Source organism: Cyprinus carpio, chromosome B4 (genome assembly GCF_018340385.1).
Source record: "Cyprinus carpio isolate SPL01 chromosome B4, ASM1834038v1, whole genome shotgun sequence".
Lineage (NCBI taxonomy): Eukaryota > Metazoa > Chordata > Actinopteri > Cypriniformes > Cyprinidae > Cyprinus > Cyprinus carpio.
The window spans coordinates 27,267,372-27,291,401 of record NC_056600.1 but is presented as its reverse complement, the minus strand read 5'-3'; the positions used below and the strand labels follow the sequence as shown (position 1 = coordinate 27,291,401).

At 39.4% G+C, this 24,030-nt stretch overlaps 1 protein-coding gene across 1 annotated transcript; it reads right to left on the bottom strand.

Moving 5' to 3' along the window:
• Window positions 1–1,602: 1,602 nt before the first annotated feature.
• Window positions 1,603–19,869, bottom strand: LOC109113572 (NACHT, LRR and PYD domains-containing protein 3-like). Its single transcript, XM_042722828.1, has 8 exons — window positions 19,778–19,869; window positions 11,150–11,422; window positions 10,783–10,830; window positions 6,044–6,199; window positions 5,830–5,859; window positions 2,587–4,384; window positions 1,862–2,035; window positions 1,603–1,774 (listed from the first exon to the last, which is right to left on the bottom strand). Exons 2-8 carry the CDS (start codon window positions 11,397–11,399, stop codon window positions 1,603–1,605), a joined length of 2,628 nt encoding a protein of 875 aa, XP_042578762.1. The 5' UTR covers window positions 11,400–11,422; window positions 19,778–19,869.
• Window positions 19,870–24,030: the final 4,161 nt, after the last annotated feature.

Here is a 24,030-nt window from a genome sequence, read left to right as displayed (position 1 = left end):
GTGCCCGATGCCGAGGCTGTGCCCGATGCCGAAGCGGTGCCCGATGCTGTTCCGGAGGCCGAAGCGGTGCCCGATGCTGTTCCGGAGGCCGAGGCGGTGCCCGATGCTGTTCCGGAGGCCGAGGCGGTGTCCGAGTTGGTTCCAGAGACCGAGGCGGTGCCCGATGCGCAGGCCGAGGTCGTTCCCGAGGCGGTGCCCGATGCGCAGGCCGAGGTCGTTCCCGAGGCGGTTCCCGATGCGCAGGCAGAGGTCGTTCCCGAGGCGGTGCCCGATGCGCAGGCAGAGGTCGTTCCCGAGGCGGTGCCCCGATGCGCAGGCAGAGGTCGTTCCCGAGGCGGTGTCCTTGTCCAAGGCCGTTGCCGAGGCGGTGCCCGATGCCGAGGCGGTGCCCGATGCCGAGGCCATTCCCGAGGTGGTGCCCGATGCAGAGGTCGTTCCCGAGGCGGTGTCCTTGTCCAAGGCCGTTCCCGGTGTCGTTGTCCGTGTCGTTCCTGAGGCCGTTCCTGAGGCCGTTCCCGAGGCGGTGCCCGAGTCCGAGGCCGAGTCCGAGGCCATTCCTGAGGCCGTTCCTGAGGCCATTCCCGAGGCGGTGCCCGATGCTGTTCCGGAGGCCGATGCGGGGCCCGAGATGGTTCGATGGGAGGCGATGCCCGTGTCCAAGGCCGTTCCCGAGGCGGTGCCCTTGGCTGAGGCCGTTCCCGATGCCGTTCCCAATGCCGTGACCTGGCCATCGCCACAGCCTGCTCCTTACTGGCTCCCCGATTGGCAGGTTCTGTTCGGGCCACTCAAATGGCGAATTCCTCCCTGGCCGTCTGCACAACGAGAATGGACTGATCCACCGTGGCCACCTGAACTGCCTGGTCCCCTCGTGGTCCCCTGAACTTTCGGGTCCACCGTGGCCACCTGAACTGCCTGGTCCCTCGTGGTCCCCTGAACTTTCGGGTCCACCGTGGCCCCCTGATCTGACCAAGCCACCTGGGCTACCAGGGGAGTCATCGCTGCCGGTCCCAGTTCCCCTACACGGGCCTGGCCCGCCATCCCTCCCCCTGTTCTGCCTCCACCAGTCCACCTCCCTCCTGGTCTCTTTGTTTTGTGTTTTTGTTCTGAGGAGCATCTGGAAGCTGCTCCTTAGAGGGGGGGTAGTGTCACGGTGTCTGTTCTGTGTCTCCCTGGGTGGCCACTAGAGGTCTCACTTCCCCTTATTGTCACCCCCTTCAGAACTACATTTCCCACTAGCCTTATCTGTTCATCACTGTTTATTGGGTTCAGCTGTCACCACTTACCTTGTTTGCACCTGTCTTTAAATACCCTGGTTGTTTCTGTCATGATTACGGAGTCCTTGTTGAATGTCACCCTGCTTTTTTCCTGGTTCCCTCGTGAGTGTTTCGTGTTTTGGACGGTTTATGTTTGGTTTTGACCCCTGCCTGGCTGGATTTATGATTTTGGATTGCCCCTAATAAAGACTTACTGCAATTGGATCTACCTGTCTGTGTGCGTATCGTGACAGTTCTGGCATTGTATTGAGAGCAGTTTGATAATGAAATTGAATTGTCATTTTATTTAGGTAGAATTTTGTTGTTTATTTTATGAAAAAAAAAACATTTACCTCAGTATCTTTAGCTGACAGTGTAAGCTCTTCAGTCCATCAGAGAGAAGCTTCACTCCAGAATCCTGCAGGTCATTGTTACTCAGATCCAGCTCTCCAATGACAGATGACAGTAGAGCTGATGACAAACTTTTACAGCACTGAGCTGTGAGGCTACATATGGGCAGTCTAAAAAACACATGATAAATCAGAGCAATGTGATGATTTATAATTAACAGGAAAAATCAAAACAATGTAAATATTTCAAACTCAAACCTCAGTATCTCTAGCTGACAGTTTGGACTCTTCAGTCCATCAGAGAGAAGTTCCACTCCAGAATCCTGCAGCTCATTACAGCTAAGGTCCAGCTCTCTCAGAGCTGAGTTTGATGATTGCAGAGATGAAGACAAACTTTCACAGGACTGACTAGTGAGCATACAGTTACGTAGCCTGTGGGAAGAACAAATAATCCTACTTGAAACTAAGAAATTTTGACACCTAAATCACAGCTTAAGACTATTCTTAAAAGCATTTCTGAGAAGTTTTATACATACTAGCCCAGATCTATTATGTAATTATTAAACTTGACAAGAATTTACTTGAAGCCCTAATGTATAATGAGTTACAAAGGTATTCATAATGTACATTGTAACTTATTATACCTCTTTATAAATAATTGTAACCAAAGTTAAAATGCTTTAAAATTTTGGCAGATTCTGTGTTTGTTTTTTGTTTTTTTGGTCATGTATTTTAATGCATTTTACTTTCTAAAGCTGTAAAGTATTACAATATGTTATAACTGTAGTTACAATTATTCGTTAGACCATATACTGCACTATACATAAAGGCCATAAGTACAGCATTAGATTTATTGCCATTTAATATCATTACACACAAATGATATATAGTATTTAAATTTTTTTAATTTTTCAAAACAGTATTCCCATGTAAAATAAAACCCAATAACAGTTTATATAAATGAATGTAAAGAAGACTCTCACAGCGCTCTTTTGGTGTTTTTGATGACTGGCAGCAGTCTCATCAGTGTTTCATCAGATCTTCCGTATTTCTGCAGCTCAAATATTTCTTGTGTTTCTTCTGATATCAGGAGCACAAACACCAGAGCTGACCACTGAGCAGAGGACAGATTCTCTACAGAAAGATTTCCTGTTCTGAAATTCTTCTGGATTTCCTCTACGTAGTCATCTTTCAGTTCACTCAGACAGTAGAAGAGATTGATGGTCCTCTCTACTGAGTTCTCCTCCTCTATTTTCTTTCTGATATATTCAGCAGTGTATTTAATTTTCTCTGTTTTAAGCTTCAGTTTTGGCAGTAGTTCCGTCAGGTCACGCTGATTGGACTCCAGTGAAAGCCCCAAGAGGAACCGGAGGAAAAGGTCAAGGTGTCCATTCTTACTTTGTAAGGCCTTGTTGATCGCAGCCTTGTGAAGGTGAAACAGTGGCTTTTTGGAGAATTTCCATGCAACTTTTTCTTTCCTGGATTGAAGAAATGGGTTTGCTTTCTCATCTTTGTAAATCAAAAACACATAGAGACCAGCAAGGAACTCTTGGATGCTGAGATGTACAAAGCTGTAAACATTTCTTGTTGAAACGGCCTTATGAAAAATCTGAGTGCATAACCCAGAAAACACAGACCCATCACTGACATCTAATCCACACTCCTCAAGATCTTCTTTGTAGAAAATCAGATGTCCTTTCTCTAGCTGTTTAAACGCCAGCTCCCCAAGCTTCAGAATAATCTTATCAAAAGACATTGCATTGTCTTTGGATTCAGGGTCATCACAGTATTTTTCTACCATCTTTTGCTGCTGAGAAATTAAGAAGTTTATGTACATCCCTGTGAGAGTTGTGGGCATTTTGTCATTGCCCTTTTGATCCAGTAGAGGCTGAAGAACATTGAGAGAGATCCAGCAGAAGACGGGGATGTGGCACATGATGTACAGGCTCCTGATTTTCCTGATGTGACGGATAATGATTCCAGCAACCTCAGCACTGCTGTTTTTATTGAAGTATTTCTCTTTTTGCTCATCATTGAATCCTCGCACCTCTGTCACCTGATTAATGTAGTCTCGGGGTATCAGACTGGCTGCTGCTGGTCTGGATGTGATCCAGATGAGAGCAGAGGGAACAAGATGTGTTTTGATCAGGCTTGTAATCATATTACTCAATGTTGTTTTTTCATGAACACTTGTAATGCTGTCATTTTTTTTAAAGCTCAAAGGGAAGCGACATTCATCTAGCCCATCAAAGATGAACATGACCTCACCATCACCTTCAGGAAGAGAGGGCAGTTGTTCAGAACTGCTGAAGCAGAATTTGTGAAGCAGCTCCATGAGACTCAATTTCTGTGTGATCAGATTTAGTTCACGGAACGGCAGAGGAAAAATTAAGGATATGTCCTGATTTTCTTTTCCTTCAGCCCAGTCAAGGATGAATTTACTAACAGAGACTGTTTTTCCCACTCCTGCGATCCCCATCGTCAGCACCTTTCTGTTTCTTCTACCCATATTGACTTTGAAAATGTTACTGCACTCGATTGGTGTATCCTTGCAATTAGACTGTTTGAGATTCAGTTCGATCTGTCTCACCTCATGGTCATTCACTCTTCCTCCAGTCTCATTCTGCACCACATATAGATCAGTGTAAATATCATTCAGGTATTTCTGATGGCCGGTCTGTGAATTACCAACCAATATCCGCTCACAGTCCTGGTTTAATTTGTTTTTCAGTTTCTCTGTGTAATCATGAAGAGCAGCCTTACTGTCCACTGTAACTGAGCCTTTAAAAAAACAACAACAAAGAGTAAGTAAATATATATCAAATAATATATAATAATATTTGTTATAATAATTATAATAATAATATATAAATAGTAAATATATAAATATAAATACAGAGTTCTAGCATGAAATTCTAGATAGCACAGTCCGATAGCTCTAACTCAGTCTGACCTGATGACATTATCACATGGCACAGCTGATTGGTTTTCTCCTGTAATGGTAATTGGTTGAACTAATCCTTTAAACATGATGTAAAGTTATATTATAAATAATTTCAGTCATTTATTTCATTATCTGTTTTCCACTAATAAATGAAAATGTCACAAAATCCCTCAGCAACACCTGACTGTGATTTCAGTTTCACTTGTGACATGATTTCCATCACAGGGCAATGCTTTTAGTTGTGTGGGCTTAGAAAACAGCATGTTAGAACTGTGAGTAAATTACTTTGATGGTTTAAACATGTCTGCTAAAGGCTTGGGACGAGGAACTCTCGCTTGCTGCACTGGAGAGTGGGCGTGAATCAGACGGCTTGGCCGAGCATCTGTCTTATGATGTGACGTTTAGGTTTGAGACACTTCAGTGCATGAGGAGTGCATGAAGAGCTGACAAAATCATGAAAGGTACTTTTTTTCTTCCAGAACACAATATATTGGCTTCTTCGTACTCACCACCCTTGATGCTGGGGCAGCATGGGGGTACACTGATGTCCATCAGATTGAGTGTGTGATTGCGGGTTGATGCACATGAAACCGCTTCAGCACGGGCTGCGCAACCAAGTCCCCACCATGATACTCACCATGTACCAGTTACATGGCAATGGTGTCACACATTCAGCCCTTAGACCGATCCTATATTGCTAGCGGCCGGGGTACCCCTGGCATAGGTCTACAGGTGTGTTGTTGTAATAACAAATACCTCTAAGATAGGCTGGGGTGCCATGTGCCACAGACATAAGGTTTGCAGTCTCAGGGACCTGGACATGCTCTCGGCTCCATTGGCATATCAATTGGACTTGTTGACAGTGGTTTTTGCCCTGAAGGGCATACTTGGGTTCAAGGAAAGCACATGTTAGTCCGGATAGACAACACAGTGACGGTGGCTTGTATTTGTTCCTGTCATGTCACAACTTTCCCACCATCTGCCCCTTTGGAGTCAGCGGAGGCTAAAATCTCTGTGGGCCATTCGTATTCCAGGTGTCCTGAACTATGCAGCAGATTTGCTCTTACAACAGATTACACTCATGGCCGTGACTGTGAACTGCCTCTGATGGAGTTAAGACATTATCTCGACTCCTCAGAAAAGCAGCTTTTGTGTCTTAATCAGCCTTTTCTGTATACATACTCGCACTGACAATCAAAATATATACTTAGCACTGTCTTCATTTCTGCAAATCAGGTTTTTCTGAATGAATGACTCTCTCTATCTTTTAATATTGGTTTACCTTGTTCTTCTCTTTGCTTCTCTGCTGTCTCTGAGCATTTCAGTTAATCCGTGAGCAGATAGAAACGATGCATATGAAATGAGGGAAATAAACAGAATATATAGATAAAAAGTGAAAATGGTATTAAAGTTAGTCTTTGATTAAAATCACATTACCAGTCCTTACTAAAATGTTAGTATTAAAAGTGTGTCTTGTCATAATAATGTACATGTACCTTTTCCTGTAGCAGCTGAGTTGTAAAAGTTTACTTGTCCTGTGAAGGTGTTTCCAGTCAATAAATGAGCATTTACAGTTGCACCTGTTTCAGCTTTCACATCAACACTGACTCCAGTCTCAGTGCTGCTGTCAATCTGTCCGGGGGCTTTGTCAACTGAAAGAGAATGTAAAAGAGATTATGTTTCTTACAGAAATTTATCATATATAATAATATTAACTCATTTTCTTAAAGGGCCCTTAGTCACCTACAACAGGTTTACATGCATTTCTCATAATATACTATTGTCACAGTGTTGCACAGAGTTACACAAATCCACAAGATGAGGTGGGACGTTTTCAGGAAATTTTAAAAATAGGCTGAATGTCAATTTGTTGTCATTTTTTTTCATTAAATTATTATTTTTTAACATCTTAGTAGTAGGATCCTAACGCAGTAGTTTAATGAAAGGAAATCCAAAAATATACACAAAGAAGCAAGGCAAAGATCAAATCAGATAAAAAAAAATCACTCAAAGATCAAAGCTGTTGATTGTAACGTACAAGAGTGATCAGAAGTTCAAAGACTATTTCCATGATAAACAATGGGAAACTTACTAAGTTAATATCAAAATGTCTTATTTCAATATGTTTACATTGTTTTGAGATTGTTATTAATAGAGAGTATCATTTTTAAAGTGTAATTTTGACAATGAAAGTGAATAGCTGTGGTTCAGATAGTATATTAATATTACGCGAATTAGATTTTAATATGAATAGATCTTAAATATTTTATGGACTTCAACACTAGGATTTTTTTTTTAATAGAGTATGTAACTTATAAACAAAAATTAAGTTAAATAAGTGAAATACATTTAATGTCTAAGGTCTTGAAATTTAGAAGATAAAACCTCAGATGAACAACACATAATACATCACACTATCATTATTTTATTATTATTATTTATTATATATTATTTTTTTTTACAAAAAATAATGCCAAGATAAAAAAAGCCATGGTTGAAAAACTAAGGACACCCTATGATTCAACTACTTGTAGATCTACTTTTAGCAGCAATAACTTGAAGTAATAATTATCAGTACGACTTTATCAGATTGTTCTGGAGGAGTATTGGCCCACTCTTCTTTACAACATTGCTCAAGTTTATTGAGGTTTGTGGACACTTGTTTATACACAGTTTTCACCACAGCATTTCAGTCAGAATGAGGTCTGGACTTCAACCATTGCAACCCCTTGATTCTTTTCTTTTTCAGCCATTCTGTTGTAGTTTTTCCTGCTGTGCTTGGGATCCTTGTCCAGTTGCATGACCCAGTTTTGGCCAAGCTTTAGCTGTCAGATGGATGGCTATACATTTGACTCTAGAATACTTTGCTATACAAAGGAGTTCATGGTCGACTCAATGGGCCTCAGGGCCTGTGGCTACAAAACAAGTCCAAAATCATCAGCCTTCCACCAGCATGTGTGACTTTTGGGATGAGGTGCTTGTGCCAATATGCTGTGTTTGGTTTTCTGTGCATTATGGCCAAACATCTCAACCTATCTCAAGTCTTATGGTTTGTTCAGATGCAACTTTGCAAAAACCAAATTATTTTTTTATGTCCTGATATGGAAAACCATGGAATTCAATAGGGTGTCCTAACTTTTTCACATTAACATATGTACATAATTAATCCTATTTAAAGGTTGCTATCCAGATGAGTAAAATTATCCAAATAAAGTGGGAACTGTCTCATTTCTCATGAATGAACATTTTGCAAATCCTGTATTAAAAAGCTTGGGATTTGAGGTGCTGCTGTAATATAACTGTAACACCACTGACATGTCGCAACAGCTAAAATTTGTTCTTACTGTTTACATTCACTGGTTACAGATTAATCTTCCCCAAACACCGACCCACAACAAATAATTTTTAAATAGATGTTTAGCTGAGTTTAACCATTTATAGTTGTTTTAACAGAGCCTCGTTTGTGGCTAAAAGAACCTACACTAAAAAGTTGGAAGATCAGTTCACTTCCAATGACTCAACATCAGTGTGGAAAGGTCTGAGAGCCATCACAAACTACAAGACACCATCCATAAAACTCACACATTCGACTATCATGTTTCTAATCACTTATTGTGTATGTCTTTTTAGTAAATATTGAATAGCTTAAGGATTCATATTCATGTTTAGTATGTGTTTGTTTCAATCTTCTTGCCTGAAACATTTCTGACCACCAATTATTTGTCAAATGTATCATTTTCTTATCATAGGAATAATGTCCAAAATTATACCCTGCAAGAGCGGGAAAATTTGGACCACGTGATTGATATGATAACATATGATTTATGAATGGGTGGGACAAACATCGCAACACCCCGAGCAAAGACAATATCTAATTGGTCAAGACAACATTTGAGGTGTGGCCGAAAGGCCAGTTTAAATACTCAGGACTCCATCAAATTTTGCTTTTAGCTTTTTCTTTTAGCTTTTGCTTTTAGCCATTCTTTTTGTCATCACTTTTAACGTTCTTTGAGTGCGGTTCCTAGTCTCGTCAGACTTTACTTCTTTTCTTTTACTTTAGTTTCTTTTCTTTTCCGTTTGAGAGTTTTGTGTTCTGAGCTAAGTTTTGTAACGCCATGTCTCCGAGTCTGACCTCGAGTGCCCGTTAAACTTCAACCAGCCCACAACTGCGCATTGTCAGCCAACGCCCAACCACGGGCTTCCCAAGACGTCACTTCAACGACTACTGAACTTCCAGCCAATCAGCAACCTCGGGAAACCCCCTTTTCAACGACAACAAAGGGAACCCCCTTTACACAGGCAACGCAAGTAACTTACCTCCAGACTCTGATCTAAACTGGTGTAGCTATCTAATATAATTTTAACCTAATTGAGGAACTCAATGCGAGGGTTAATTAAGTGATTGATGGTTGTTCATGTCTATGCAATTTCACGTATTGATGTAAACTTGGGATTTCACATTTTCATTTTCTTAAACCCGTTCTTTCCTAACTTTCTATCCTCCTGCAACTTGTGTGAATGTGAGTACGTGTGCTTATGTGTTAGATTAGTTTATATGTCTTAGATTTATCTAATAAAGCCTTATTCATATTGAAAAGATAAGTATCTTGTGTTTTGTGCTTACAAGTTAATGTCTTAAACTGCCAATCTTGTTACTGTGCTAATTAATAGAGTTTTCACTATACTTTGGAGATTAATATCCATTGCAGAGTTGATGTTATACGGCTCGTTCATCGAATCACTGGCCATCTCAGTGATCAGCCGTGAATGAATGATAATTTCTATATTTTTATAAAAGATCCCGAACAAAAACTAAACGAGACGAGACTTATGACAAATAAAATATGATACTAAATAAATACACGATTGTGATAGAGAATAAGAGGCTGACGTCTGATTTCTCCAGTGGTCATATTTACCATGTATACTATGGTAATGTTAATGGCTAGCGTGCATAATCTTTTATATCGCTTATAAATATTTCTGCCTTGTATGGTGATTATAATCCATATCGGATCAAGTTATTTCAAACAATCGCTGCTGACTGAAAGTGAGTTTTGAGCTCAACTTATTTTAAAAAGTTTTTAATGCTGGTGTTGTAGCTTTTAGCTTTCTGAAATGAACGGCACAGACTCTCTCCAGACGCGGAGAAACTCCGCCTTTGTTCATAACCACTCCTCTAGCTCCAGCTGGCCCGTTTTGGCCCAAGGTTTTCGTCGGGCCAAAAAACCCGGGCCATTGGCCCCGAGGAAGCACCGACGAGGCACGATCAAGCCCCGGAAGTGACAGTGGAAACGCTACTGGCCCTGGCACGCACTAGCATGCCCACTTTTGGCCCAACAGTGGAAATGCGGCTACTGGTCTCATCCAGGACTGTGACGAGTCTGCTTACAGACAAGAGGTTGAGCAGCTGGCTGTCTGGTTCAGTCTTCACAACCTGGAGCTGAAGTGGGGCAATCACATTGACTCCACTGATAAAAAGGCCCAACAAAGGTTGTACTTCTTATGCCAGATGAGGAAGTTTAACCTGCCACAGGAGCTGCTGAAACAGTTCTACTCAGCCGTCATTGAGTCTGTACTGTGCACTTCAATAACTGTCTGGTTTGGTTCAGCTACAAAATCAGACATCAGAAGACTACAGAGAATGGTTGGGACTGCTGAAAGGATTATTGGTGCTCCCCTGCCCACCCTTCAAGAACTGTATACATCCAGAGTGAGGAAAAGGGCTCAGAAAATCATTCTGGTTCCCTCACATCCAAGTTATCCCCTTTTTGAACTTTTTCCATCTGGCCGGCGCTTCAGAGCAGAAAATATCAGGACAGGCAGGCACAAGAACAGTTTCTTCCCCCAGGCAGTCTACCTCATGAACAGTTAAGTGTTCCCCACTTATGCAATAAAAAAGTGCAATATCCTTATATTTATTTGTTACAACCTCCATCCTAGTACATCCCTGTATCTCACTCTATTCTATTTCATAATTCGATTTATTTTGCAATATTTGTCTTTATATTGAACTTTTTTTTTGTCTGTGCGTTGTTATTGTCTCTGTGTACTGGAAGCTTATGTCAGTAATACAAATTCCTTGTATGCGCAAGCATACTTGGCAATAAAACTCTTTCTGATTCTGATTTTCTTTGTTCTTTAGGTTTTGTCCTTGTTTTTCTTTGTTCATCTTATGTATAATACGAAACCACTGCACAGCTGTAAGTCTTTCTGTTATGCTAATGTTTGATACCTTGTTTTTCATGGTGTCTCTTTGTGGTCTCTGGGCATTTTTGTTGATCTGCAAGGAGAAAGAAAATTAGAGCAAAAAATGATAGAAATAAACATTTTACAGATAAATATTAAGTGAGAAATTGCTTCATAGCACTAATCAGTCAACTAGATGTTTTACACTTAGGTACAGTATCTGTAAAATGCTTTTGTGAGTGTTCATAAACAGCTCTTGTAAAAACAAACATTCTATGAGTGGAGTGGCAATCAAACTGAGAATTCAGAGGTTTGGTACGTGCTCAAATCCCGCATGAACTAATCTATAGGTTGTTTGACTGTTTTGCATTGCAATTTGTGTAATACTAGCTTAGGTTTGCAGGTGTGGTTACCTTTGAGTTTGTTCTCTAAGCATTCAGCAAGATGATTTTCATTCATCTTTCTCAGGATGTTCAGTGTGATCTCCATAGCTCCCTCTGGTCCACAACGGGCAACCATATGATCCACTGTGTCAAAGACATCTGCCTTTTCCACATCAGCAGTTGAAGCAAGACTATCATGCTTTAAGTGCCATTTGAACTTTTTCAGTTTTTTACTTTCTAGATCCTCCAGTGTCTCCAGAAGCTGAGGTAAAACAGACATTGTATTCTGTCATGGACTCTCTTCTGCTGGACAAGAAGAAAAGAACTGTCTTACCACACTAGCACTACAACTTCGAAAACAGCAGTTCTGTAAACATTTTGATGGCCCTATGTACATACATATATTAGTATTTAAACGAGGGTGCATACAGCATTTGACTGAAGAGGATGGACTTATTCATACATTTAATATCTAACCAGATTTCATTCAGAAGAAAAAAAAACATTCAGCCTGTTACTGATAATCAAATGCTTTACTACAGATTATTATTATTTCTCAAGAGATCAGAAAAAAAGATTAACTTTACAGTAAAAATCAGCATCTAAGTAATAGACGCACATCCTAAACAGTGGCCTACGCCGTAGCCTGACATGCACCTCTCCAAAAATCTAACAGCACGTCAATTCTACACGGACAGCAAGCGCTGTGATTGGTCTGCTAGAATCCTTCCCTCCGTATGTACTTGAGTTATGTGTGTTTATGTGCACTTTAATATATTTTAATGTTATACCTTCTTATATAAAATAAAACAAAGCAAACAACAAATGTCTTATTTATTATACTAAATAACATTATACAACAGTAGTTGTCAACATGTTGATCTGCCGTGGTACAAGTGCTTGTGGAGATGGAAAGAATGCCATCTTCTCCTGTTCCGTTGTGGTCTCCTATAGTAGTTTTAAATAATGATTTGATATTTATTTGCCACAGTCACGGCTATAAACCTTCTCTGACGAGCCGCTTCTTCTTTGGCTTTTGTCGTGGTACTGCAGGTTACACCAGCAACATGCACGTGGACACTGCAGACTAGCGGTTTGCATGTGTACTGCACGTCAACATGGACAATGATGCAGAAATATAAATGAAAACGCCTACGGCATAAAGTCTACTGTGTAGGGCCGACGGAGAAGTATAAATCAGGCTTAAGCCAGTGGGTGTCACAAACCAAGGTGGAGACGGAGAATAGAACAAGATGGGATTTATTAAACAGAATGGATGAGTAAAGTCACTGAGGGAAAATGCACAGAGTAGACCGGACACCGGAGTACTGGCGTGATGAGGGCTTTATAGTTGTGATTGCTGGGTGCAGGCGATTGGGATCGGGAGTAATTGGGATCAGGTGCAGGTGATGATGGAGGTGGCCGTGAGGTGAATCCCTGACAGTGAGCAGCTATTGGGCAATATCTGGCTGTTTTTTTTTTTGTGTTAGCTGACTTTCAATGTTTCAATGTGTTCTGCACCAATAAATATAAGTGGACGTCATCAGGTTTTTTTTTGTTTTTTTTTGAACATGTTGAATCTGTGTTGGGCAACAGCTTTTTGCTGACACTAAATAATAATAAAAAAAGTAGGCTAATTGTGTATTTTTATCTTGCAACTTAATTTTTTTTTCTTCTCAGAATTGCAAGTTAAACTCACAAATTTGTGCGATATAAAGTCAGAATTGCAGAAAAGTAGCAATTCTGACTTTTCTTGCTTCTTGCTTTTTTTAATCACGCAATTCTGGCTTTATAACTCACAATTCTCTTGGCTAGGTAAACCTGTAGGTGGTGTTCTTTCATCAGTGCCGAGATGTCAGCCAGACAGCTAGAGATTTGTGTAGATATTGTGGAATTATCAAATTTATAAGGTAGAGCTGTGTCATCAACATAGCAATGGTAGGAGAAACCATGTGCCTGTATGATAGGACCCATTGCTGTAGTGTATTTGGAGAAGAGGAGGGGTCCAAGAACTGAGCCCTGGGGAACCCCGTGACCAGCTGATGTGCTTTGGATACCCCCTCTCTCCAGGCAATCCTGAAAGACCTACCTGTGAGATAGGATTCAAACCAGAGAAGTGGAGTTCCTGTGATGCCCAGTGTTAAGAGGGTGGACAGAAGGATCTGATGATTCACAGTGTCAAAGGCAGCAGACAGACCTAGCAGAATGAGAACTGATGATTTGGAGTCAGCTTTCGGCATCCGCAAGGCTTCAGTGACTGACAGTAATGCAGTCCCATTTGAATGGCTGGTGTTAAAACCAGATTGGTTAAGGTCTAGCTGGTTATTCAGTAAGAGAAATGAAGATACCTGGTTGAAAAAGTCTCATTCAAGTATCTACGCTATGAATGGTAGGAGAGAGACCGGTCTGTGACTATCTACAGTGAAAAGGTTTTTGCCCCCTTCTTGTTTTTTATTTTTTTTTATATATTTGTCACGCTTAAAAGATTCAGATCATCAAACTAATTTTTATATTACACAAAGATAATCCAAGTAAATACAAAATCGAGTTTTTAAATTATGATTTAATTTAAGAAGGGAAGAAAGCTGTCCAAACCTGCCTGGCCCTACATAAAAAAGTAATTGCCCCCTTCTGTTAAATCATGAAAGAACTGTGATTAACAACATTATTTTAGAAAGCGGAGTTAAATTTCACTAGCCACACGCAGGCCTGATTATTGCTTTTGAATAAAGAAATCACTTAAATAGAACCTGTCTGACAAAGTGAAGCATAATTAAAAAGCAACATACCACAATCTAAAGAAATTCAAGAACAGATGAGAAACAAAATAGTTGACGTATCAGTCTGGAAAGGGTTATAAAGCCATTTCTAAGGGTTTAGGACTTCAGCAAACCACGATCAGAGCCATTATCCACAAATAGAGACAACTTGGAACAGTGGTGAACCTTCCCAGGAGTGGCCGGCCTACCAAAATTACTCCAAGAGCGCGACAACAACTCATCCAGGAGCTCATAAAAGAACCCAGAACAACATCTAAAGAACTGCAGGCCTCACTTGCCTCAATTAAGCTCAGTGTTCACGATTCAACAATAAGAAAGAGACTGGGAAAAAATGGCATTCATGGGAGAGTTCCAAGGCAAAATTCACTGCTGACCAAAAAGAACACAAAGGCTCTGATCTGCAATTTGCCAAAAAATATCTTGATTATCCCCAAGACTTTTGGGCAAATATTCTGTGGGCTGATGCAACTAAAGTTGAACTTTTTGGAAGGTGTGTGTCCCATTACATCTGGCGTAAAACCAACACAGCATTTCATAAAAAAAAAAAAACATCATACCAACAGTCAAACATGGTGGTGGTAGTGTGATGGTCTGGGGCTGCTTTGCAGCTTCAGGACCTGGACGACTTGCCATAATTAATGGAACCATGAATTCTGCGCTCTATCAGAAAATTCTGAAGGAGAATGTCCGGCCATCAGTTTGTGACCTCAAGCTCAAGCGCACTTGGGTTATGCAACAGGTCAGTGATCCTAAACACAACAGCAAAGGAAATCATTATTTCAAAACTGCATTTTGTATTTACTCTGATTATCTTTGTGTAATATTTACATTTGTTTGAAGATCTGAATAATTCAAGTGTGACATATGCAAAAAATAAAAAAACAGGAAAGGGGCAAAATCGTTTTCACACCACTGTACAAGTGCGCATTAAATGTGTGTTTTTTTAAGCAGTAGAGTTATCCGAGTCTGCTTGAAAGTGGTGGGAAAAAACTGTGCATTTATCTAGTCCTGAGAAGTTAGATATTGTCATTATTGAGACTGATAGGGAGATTGCGGATTCGCCAGTCCAGTCTACCGCATATGAAAAGTTGGTGGAGGTTATTGCCAGATTAAACATTGACTAGCCAGCTTAGGGGCAGGATGTTTGTCCCAAAAGCAAATTAGACAAACATTTTCTGCCCTCGCTGTCACAACCTCTGTGTCGGGGTCTACTGTTTTTCTCCAATCTCCACACTGATGTGTCGAGGTTGTGGGGTAAACCAGCCTCCTATCGTGTGTTTAGTTCAGCTCCATCTCCCTACTCATTGATAATAGGCTATAAAGAGCATGGTTATGGGTCGATGCCAAAGATGTAAGAGACGCTTACTAGTTACCTCTCCCCTGCTTCGGCAGCATCCCTGAAGACCCCGATGCTGCCCACTAAGCCTGTCAGAACCACATTGGCTTTGGTGGGTAAAGCATATTTAGCAACTGGTCAGGCTTCACACCATGTTGCTGCTTGCAGGCCTACCAGGTTGATTTGCTTGGAGACCTAGATGAGGGCAGGGCGATTGTGAACTCTGTTGGGCAACAGATTTGTCTCTCCAGGCCACTAAAGAGACAGCTAAATCCATCAGTCGGTCTATGGCAGGGGCTGCTGGGCTTGAGTAGCCCCAAGCATCTAAAGCCAGCTCCTCACATAGAGAATCTCAAAAACTGAGTGTCTACCTGAGCTCCCCCACAGAAAGATTGGGGTCCGGACAGATGCTTGTAGATGGCAGATGGGAGTTTTACTTACTCAAAAACATTCTGAGGGCAGAAAGGACAATGATTGTGTGGCGGGAAGTTAATTGGGCAAACTGTAACTCAGCTGACTACGCCACCCTGTTAACAGGGAACATTATTGTAGATCAATTACCTACTAAAAGCACACAGGAATGTGGTTTCCAAGGACAGAGGCAAGAGACGTGGATACCAAAAATACAAAATGTTTATTTCACAATAAATATGAATATTAATCTTAAAACGACACTATGAATGGAAGTAGAGAAGGCATACAAAACCAACAAAACAAAAGGAAACCGAGGTTTACCTAAGGCAGGTAGGCTAGCTTAATGAGTATGTGGCTACTATATTGCCAGAAGCATAACACCAAGTGCACACTTCACACCACACACACACACACAGTAAGGTCAAACGTGAACACACTGCACCCTTTGACAGAGTCCCACCACCTCACACAAGGGCCAACTAGCAGTCTGCCTAAAACCTCGATTCCCAGAACAAAACACAGTTAATCAAATTTAATTCTCAAAGAAAAATAATCAAAGAAATAATAATAATAATAATAATAATAATAATAATAATAATAATAATAATAATACTTAGCAGTTGAATGAAATACAATGGAAACAAATAAAGACTTAAACCAACCAATCAAAACACCTGGGAAGTTGTAAAGAAATAACTGGATATTCACCCTAGTTTCACGACCAGGTGCCAATTAAATGAAAACAAACTGAAACAAGTTGCAAATTCTACAGTCCAATAAGCAGAACGCAGAAAAGTTGGTCCAATGGAGAGGACCAATACCCGCGCCAACTCACGCCTCTGTGTTAGATTGCAAAACAGACATGAAACAACATAAACAAAGCAGCAGCATCAAAATACGTTTGCCCGCAGGCTGCACTGAATGAGTCCTCCTTAAAACTGTTCCACCTTTTTATTGTAGCTATGATCACACGTCCAGCCGCACACGCAAACAGACATCAAACCGGCAAGAAGGTATGGGAATGCAGCGGGAGTGCATTTAAAAGCAGTCGCCAAGCAACATGAGACAGTTATATGTCGGGAACTGCAAGACAGGAAGAGTCTAAGCCAGGAAGGGGCGGGCCTCGGGCAATGACGCACAAGAGGTGAGCACAACACGGTGCATTAAAAGTCCCCTTTTATAGAACCGTGAATGTGTATGATTGGACAACTGATGGAACAAATTTAAAGAGACACCCAAGTTCGTCCCACTACAATTGGTTTACAGATTCAACCAATGAAATTGAAGCAGAGGCAGGGTCATGAAATTTGGATGTGTGGAGGGAATACTTTAGACAGATACGTTACTGACGCTTCGTGGGAGGCATTTATTGCGAGGTAAGTGAATTTATTTAAGATAATTAGTGAACAAAAATGCACAGAACAAATAATCATGGACTAAATATAATATAGTATGCACTTTTGTTTATGAAGTAACTGGAGTAAAACATGCTTTTCCAATGCTACAGCGCTGTTTGTGAAACCAATATGAGCGACAATAGAACTCATTCAAATCTCCATGACATTTCTTAAAGTCAGTTAGCATTAGAATTAGCATTAGCACTGCTCTCGGGACAGGACTACTCAATATTCATATTAATGTTCTTTTTAGTGTACTATGTGCTGCTCTCAGGGCAGGAGTACTCAATATTCATATTACTGTTATTTTTAGTGTACTATGTGCTGCTCTCAGGACAGGAGTATTTAATATTAATATTACAGTTGAGGCGTTCCTGGTTTAAACTCTATGCAGCTGAAGATACAGTAGTCTAAGAAAAAAATAACTTATTTGTTGAATATAACTGTCGCTCAGTTTCAATTACTCCACCGGCCTCGCTCCGTTCCCACGGCTCTCGGCCCCGCCCCACTCATCACACAGACCAAGGAAAAAATTATTTGCTTTGCCCTGTCCGGGCTTTAGATGCTTATATCTTAAGATGCAAATCTGAACAGCTGTTTGTCTGCTATGGTCTGCCTAACAAGGGGTCCTCAGCATCTAAGCAAAAGATGAGCAAGTGGATAGTTGAGACTGTTTATCTTGTATATGAGTTGACCGTGTTGTCATCGCCCATTTTAGTCAGGGAGTATGGCTGCTTCTAAAGCTCTTCTGTCTGGAGCTTACATTTCAAGAAGCGATGCGGCGATGACAAGTTATGACTGTAAGCCTGTTTCATGAAGAGGGAACAAGACACTGCATCATCTTGCCATACTTCCTTCATGTCTGTCAGCAACTGTTTGGGCCGGCTTTATACTTCCTTTTTCATGACGTCACCCACCTATGATGTTCCGTCAAACCATTGGATGTGCACATGTAACCCAGACATTTTCTCACAATTCTGAGAAAAAAGATATGTTCAAAATTGTAAGATTTGAATTCACATTTGAGAGAAAAAAATATTAACTCACAATTCTGACTTTTTTCTTGCAAATGCAAGTTTATATTAGAGAATTCTAACTTACTATCACGTAATTCTGCCTATATATCATGCAATTCTATTCTGAGAAATGTCAGAATTGTGAAATAAAGTCACAATCCTCTTTTTTTTATTCCATGGCAAAAACAAGTTTCCATAGTATCGAGCCGTCAGTGTGGGAGGGAAATGAAACTGGCTTTTCAGTTTGGCGAACATGTCACTGCACTAGAATAATAGCAAAATTGTGGAAAGAAGAAAAACACACATCTACCGATGCAATGTTAATCACATTTCAAATAAGAAAACATCACTGTAAAGCTGCTTTGAAACAATCTGTATTGTAAAAGGCAGTATATAAATAAAGGTGACTTGACATTCACATAAGCTGAAGCTACTGTATGCAGTCTGTACCAGAAACAGAAATTATCAGTTCACCTTACGAGTCTTTGGGTTTGAGTTGTTAATTATTTTGTCATGTGACCAGTTCCTGTGTTGTATTGTATTTAATTAAATATCTTTTTTTTGTCAAAGTGTTGCATAACCATGTGGATGAAAACTGAAACCTGTGTGTCGCTGTGTTTGCTTAAAAAAAATATAAATTTTTGTACTGAGACTGTGGCAGTTTCTGCAGCAGCTGGGTTCTAAGTTGAAAGGAGGCATTTTCTTTTTTGTGTTTCTGTATTGTCCAAGATAGAACTATTGCAACATAGTTATGTGTGTTACATCCATAAATTTTCTTGTGTGAGTGACTGCTGATTGGCTCATAAAGCTGTCAGTCATCATAAAACAATGTGACGCTGACCAATCTTTGAGCTTTGATAAACTTACGCTCTATGACGTTTACTCTTTACTCGAGAGGAAGGTGGATAGGGAAGATGTCGTGTGACTTTACTGTGCAACACTTAGGTAACTCAATATGTTTAGAGACCCTAGGTAAGAGGTGAACGCCACCCCTGTATGTTTATTTTTTTTAGTTGAATAGGGAAGTATACGGTGGAGGTTTTTTTTTTTTTTTTTATTTTATTATTTTTTTTTTTTTTTTTTTTTTTTTTTGTCTTCAGAACCAGTTAAACAGGACTAATTCAGAAAACAGGTTTTTATTGAGTGTGAAACTCACAGCCAGTCTTCCAAAACCAAACACCTACAGCCAAGGGCTGTTTACAGCTGAATGGGTTTACAGGAATCAAGCTTATGCCTTGAAGTAAACTACATTTCTAAGCTGTTTTCTCCATTTCTTTACATTTATTTGAATTTCTGTATTTCTATATTTTTAACTCTTTTGTGTATAACAACCCCAGGGAACTTAGGCAAAAGAGTGTTAATGAAGTTGAAATGCTGCTCATTGTAGACAGAATGAGTGTTACAGTGTTTCCCTTATAGACAGAGTATTTAATCAAAACTGTCTGCAGATGCATGAAGCGTGAGTCTTTTCTTACAGTTAAGAGTGCATAAGAAATACTATTTGAAGAAAAAAAAAACTCTTGCTAATAAATTCAGTGATTACACACCATGTGCCAACAATATCAAAATTTGTAGCTTTCTGTGATTCACCCACTAAAACACTCGTTTGATCGTGACAGAAATTTCAATAAAATCATCAAAATGACCTCAGCACAGCAATGACATCTTAAGATGACACTCATACATGAAAACAACTAAAGAAAGATGAAACTCACCTCAGAGGTAATATTTGTAGATCTTTCTTTTTCCCTTCGCTGACCTGTGAGCAGTTTCTTTCACTTTTAGCGAGTTGAGACATGACAGTCAGTCATCTAAACTATGTTCTGCCTGCATTTAAAATGAAAGGTTAATTCTCAGGAAATGCTGCTGTACTTATAAGGAAGCTGTTTTACAAGTTTGTGAATATGCATTTTGTGTAAAAAAACACATTCTTTATTCTTCATTATTTATTCTTTGTTAATGTTAAGGTTCAGTTAAAGCTGCAGACAGTAACTTTTTTTGGTAAAAAATTATCCGAAATAAGTATTTGAACAAGTACAATAACCTTAGCCCGATTCACAGCAATTATGTTATAATAATGTTTTGTTATTTGAGTGGTTCGGGTAGGTTTTCGCAGGAAATTTTTGCATGTCGCCATGTCATTACGTCATGTCTGTTAACATAAAGAAGTTGTCCCGGCTAGTAGGCTATAGCCTTGTCTCACAGCAGCTGGAATAATTGGTGGATTGTAATCCAGAAAGAATTATGTGTTTATGAAACACATGTGAATGTAATTTAATTATATTCCAGGTTTAAATGTGCTTCTGATTACGGATAGCCTAGGATTACACAAAATATGTATTTTTATTGTGGGTTAAAAGAATTTCTTAATATGAAATCTGAATGGTATGACAATTAGAGATTAGACTGTACTGAATTTGAAATCTAGACACTAATACACACTATACTCATAGTTACGCAATGCTGATGTTGGTAACATTAATAATTTGAGAATAAAGTATAAAAATAATAATATAATAATAAGATAATCGATCTTTAGATTAAATCACCTTTGGTAGCACGATTAATTGTAATGCTTTTTTCCTCAGTTGGTCAGAACAAACGTAGCAGACTTGTTACTTGTTCAGATGACAATGTGAAAATTCTTATTTGGGTCATATATTCCAAGATGTAGGCTAGAATCTGTGATTGCGAAGTATAGGATTCGTAACGGTGTGGTGACAGATTGCCACACATTAATCCGCGCTGGAGCCATGCAAGCAATTCCAGGTTTTCAAACAAAGAGGCAAAACTTATGGACTGCAGCTTTAAAAATGACCTATTATGCAAAATTCACTTTTATAAGATGTTTGTAAACAACAAATCCCCATAAATCATAAACAGTCTCTAAACTGAGGAGAAATCTGGAAGCCCCGCCCACTGGTGTCAATCTCTGCCCTATTTACATAGACATAGCACTGAGCGAGAAGCAGCAGTCTGCCACTGTTCGCTAGAGCAGCTGGTGCAGGGATGGATATCGGTCCTGGAGTGCTGCTGTCCCATCTAGTTTAGCTTAGTGATGGGAGAAATTAACCTTTTTGAAGATTCAAATCAGTTGAACCAATTGATTCACAAAATGATTCGAAGCGCCACACGCTAGTGATGCCTGCTGGTCAAAACTGTGTAAATGCAACAAAAACACAGGCTAAAGCATGCAATAAAACAGCTTTTACAAACCCATTGCAAATGCTTTCTTGAAAGTATAATATATTAAATTCAATTAAAAAAAATAAAATACCATTAAATGTGAAGTGCTTGTATAGTATGCATTTAAGTAAATATTATTATTAATTTGCAGGCCTTGTTTTGTTTGTTTAATGGAGAGTGTAGTGTAGTCAGCCGCTGCTCTGAAGAATCACACTCAGTCTGGGGTTTTGCTTTCAGAAGAAAATACTTTATTTCAAGAACAATAAAGGCGAGAGTTCCTTGCAGACAGATCTCTCTAATGTTATGTGGTATCTCCTTATATACAGTATACAGGGCATTCCAAATATTTATAATTTTCCTTGTGCTTACAATTCGATTCCTCCCTAGAGAGAAGGGGCCCCCTACTTGTTATGGTAAAGAGAAAGGCCCTTTTGTATGTCTTTCCAGATGTTTCTCATCTGGGTCTGTACAATCTGGCCACGTAGGCATATTTCTTCCTATACTTAAACTATGGGATTATAATGGAATAATAACTGGCAATATAAATGGCTTGATTCACATTGATTATACTTGATTAATTAAAATCTTATTAATAAAAATCTTCCACAAGAGCTTGTCTAAACAGTCCAGTAAGAAAACGATTAACTATCATCAAATGTCTCATTAAAAATGTCTACAAATTGATTAAACTGAACCATAGACAGTGGGTCAATGGTTTGCCGCTAGGGATCTCAATGAACTGGCATGATTCACGGGTTCACAGAGATCAACAATGATAAAGTTATCATGTGCATGTTCTAGTTAATTCCACCAAATGCCATGACATCATTTTCAAAACATCTGAGGTTACGTCCATACTGCAGGCAAAAGTTCCCCGCATGGAATTTTTAATTTAATTTTTTTTTTTTGCCAAATTTAAAAAGCAAGCCAATTAAAAACAACCAGAAGTGAGCAATAAATCAGATTTGAGCACTAAGGCTTGCCAAGCGTAGTCTAATGTCTCGTTTACACTGCAGGTCTTGATGCCCAATTCTGATTTGTTGCCTATATCCGATTTTTCGGGCTGTCCGTTTACACGTTCTTTTAATTGTGACCCATATCGAATGAATGTGTTTACACTTGCCATACCATCTGAAACATTGCGCATGCATTGTTGCCATTTACCGCCTCCACATGTGCTTCCTCCTGAGAATAATGTGACGGTGCTGACAAAACATGTCACAATGAGCAATACAAAAAAATTACAATCTCCATTAAAAGACCTTCAAAATTATTTATGAGCCACATAAAAATGACTGAGCCACAGCTGTTTGAAGTCGATAGAGTGAAGTCCTTCATCTTTTCTTATTATTAATTACCATAGTAATAATCACATCAATTAAATTGTGATCATGAGAAAACAACTTTTATGTCAACATCACATGAAAGTTAAGTCGTGATCACGAGAAAACAAGAAAGAAAAAAAAATATACTAATGCATGGCCGCTTAGAACTTCCGTATTTCTTTCCACTGGCCCAATAATATCAATTGTTTAAAAAAATTCAAATGAAATTGAATTAATGCAGTTTTACTGCTAAGGTGAACATTTTTAGCTATTTTTAGTGGGAAAATATAGGCCTATATTTATTGCAGTGTAAATACAAATATCTGACTCTGCGCGTCATTGAAAAATAATTTTTATACTTGAACTTTACTTAAGTATACTTAATATAATAAACTTGAAGCATACTTCTTTTTGGGTAGGGTCCTCTTCATGAGGCGACAGCAGCAGAAGGTCATCGGCATACATAGGAGGCATTTGATTTGTCTGCCCTCGAGGGTGAGACCAAACAAGAAGACTTATCAAGTGCTGAAGCCAGTTCATTAATATAGATATTAAATAGAGTCGGGCTGAGGCTCCTTTGGTCTGACTGAAATAATCAGTCTGTCTGTTGTTGATTTTGACACAGCATTTGTTCTCATTGTATATGTCCTTTATGATGTCATAAGTCCATCCTCCTATTCCACTTTGGATAAGTTTAAGGAAAAGTCCATTGTGCCATACCAAATCAATGGCCTTTTTGAAATCAATGAAGCAGCCAAATATTTTTCCTTGTTTTGTCAGCTGAACGTGTTTTTGTATGATGTGTGGAGTATGTAAATGTGATCTGATGTTCTCCGTTTAGGCATAAATTTAATTTGACAATGGTTTGGAATCTTGTGTTCTTGAACAGAATTAATCTGTCATTAATAATAGAGCAGAATAGTTTTCAGGTTACTGCTCACTGTGATGCCCCTATAATTGTTTGGGTTGTACCTCTCACCTTGGTTTAAAAACTGTTATTAGATATAGTTATTAGACTTTCTTTCCACATCTCATGAAAGTGTCCTGATTTTAATAAGAGATTGAATAATTTCAGAATAGCATCTTTCAGTTTAGAGCTGCAATTTTTCAGCATCTCAGTAGATATTCCATCCAAGCCACAGGATTTTTTATTTTTTAGAGATTTCATCTTGCCTATTAGTTCTTTTAATGCTATGGGCTTGTCTAAACGGTTTAGATTTTGATCGACTGCCTCCTCGATCTTGTCAAGCTTTATTTTCATGAGATCAGCTTTTTTCTGTGTTAGCAGTGACTATATTTTAAGGGTTTGTTGATATTTGGCTTGTGTTTGTTGGTTTGCAGGGTCTGTGTTTTGATAATGATTGAGAAAGAATGCCAAAGAGTAAGGAAAGAATTACAAACCAACCAGCTTTAGCGATTTCTTTTTGACATCTGTAATTTTTTCTTATTCTCAGGGC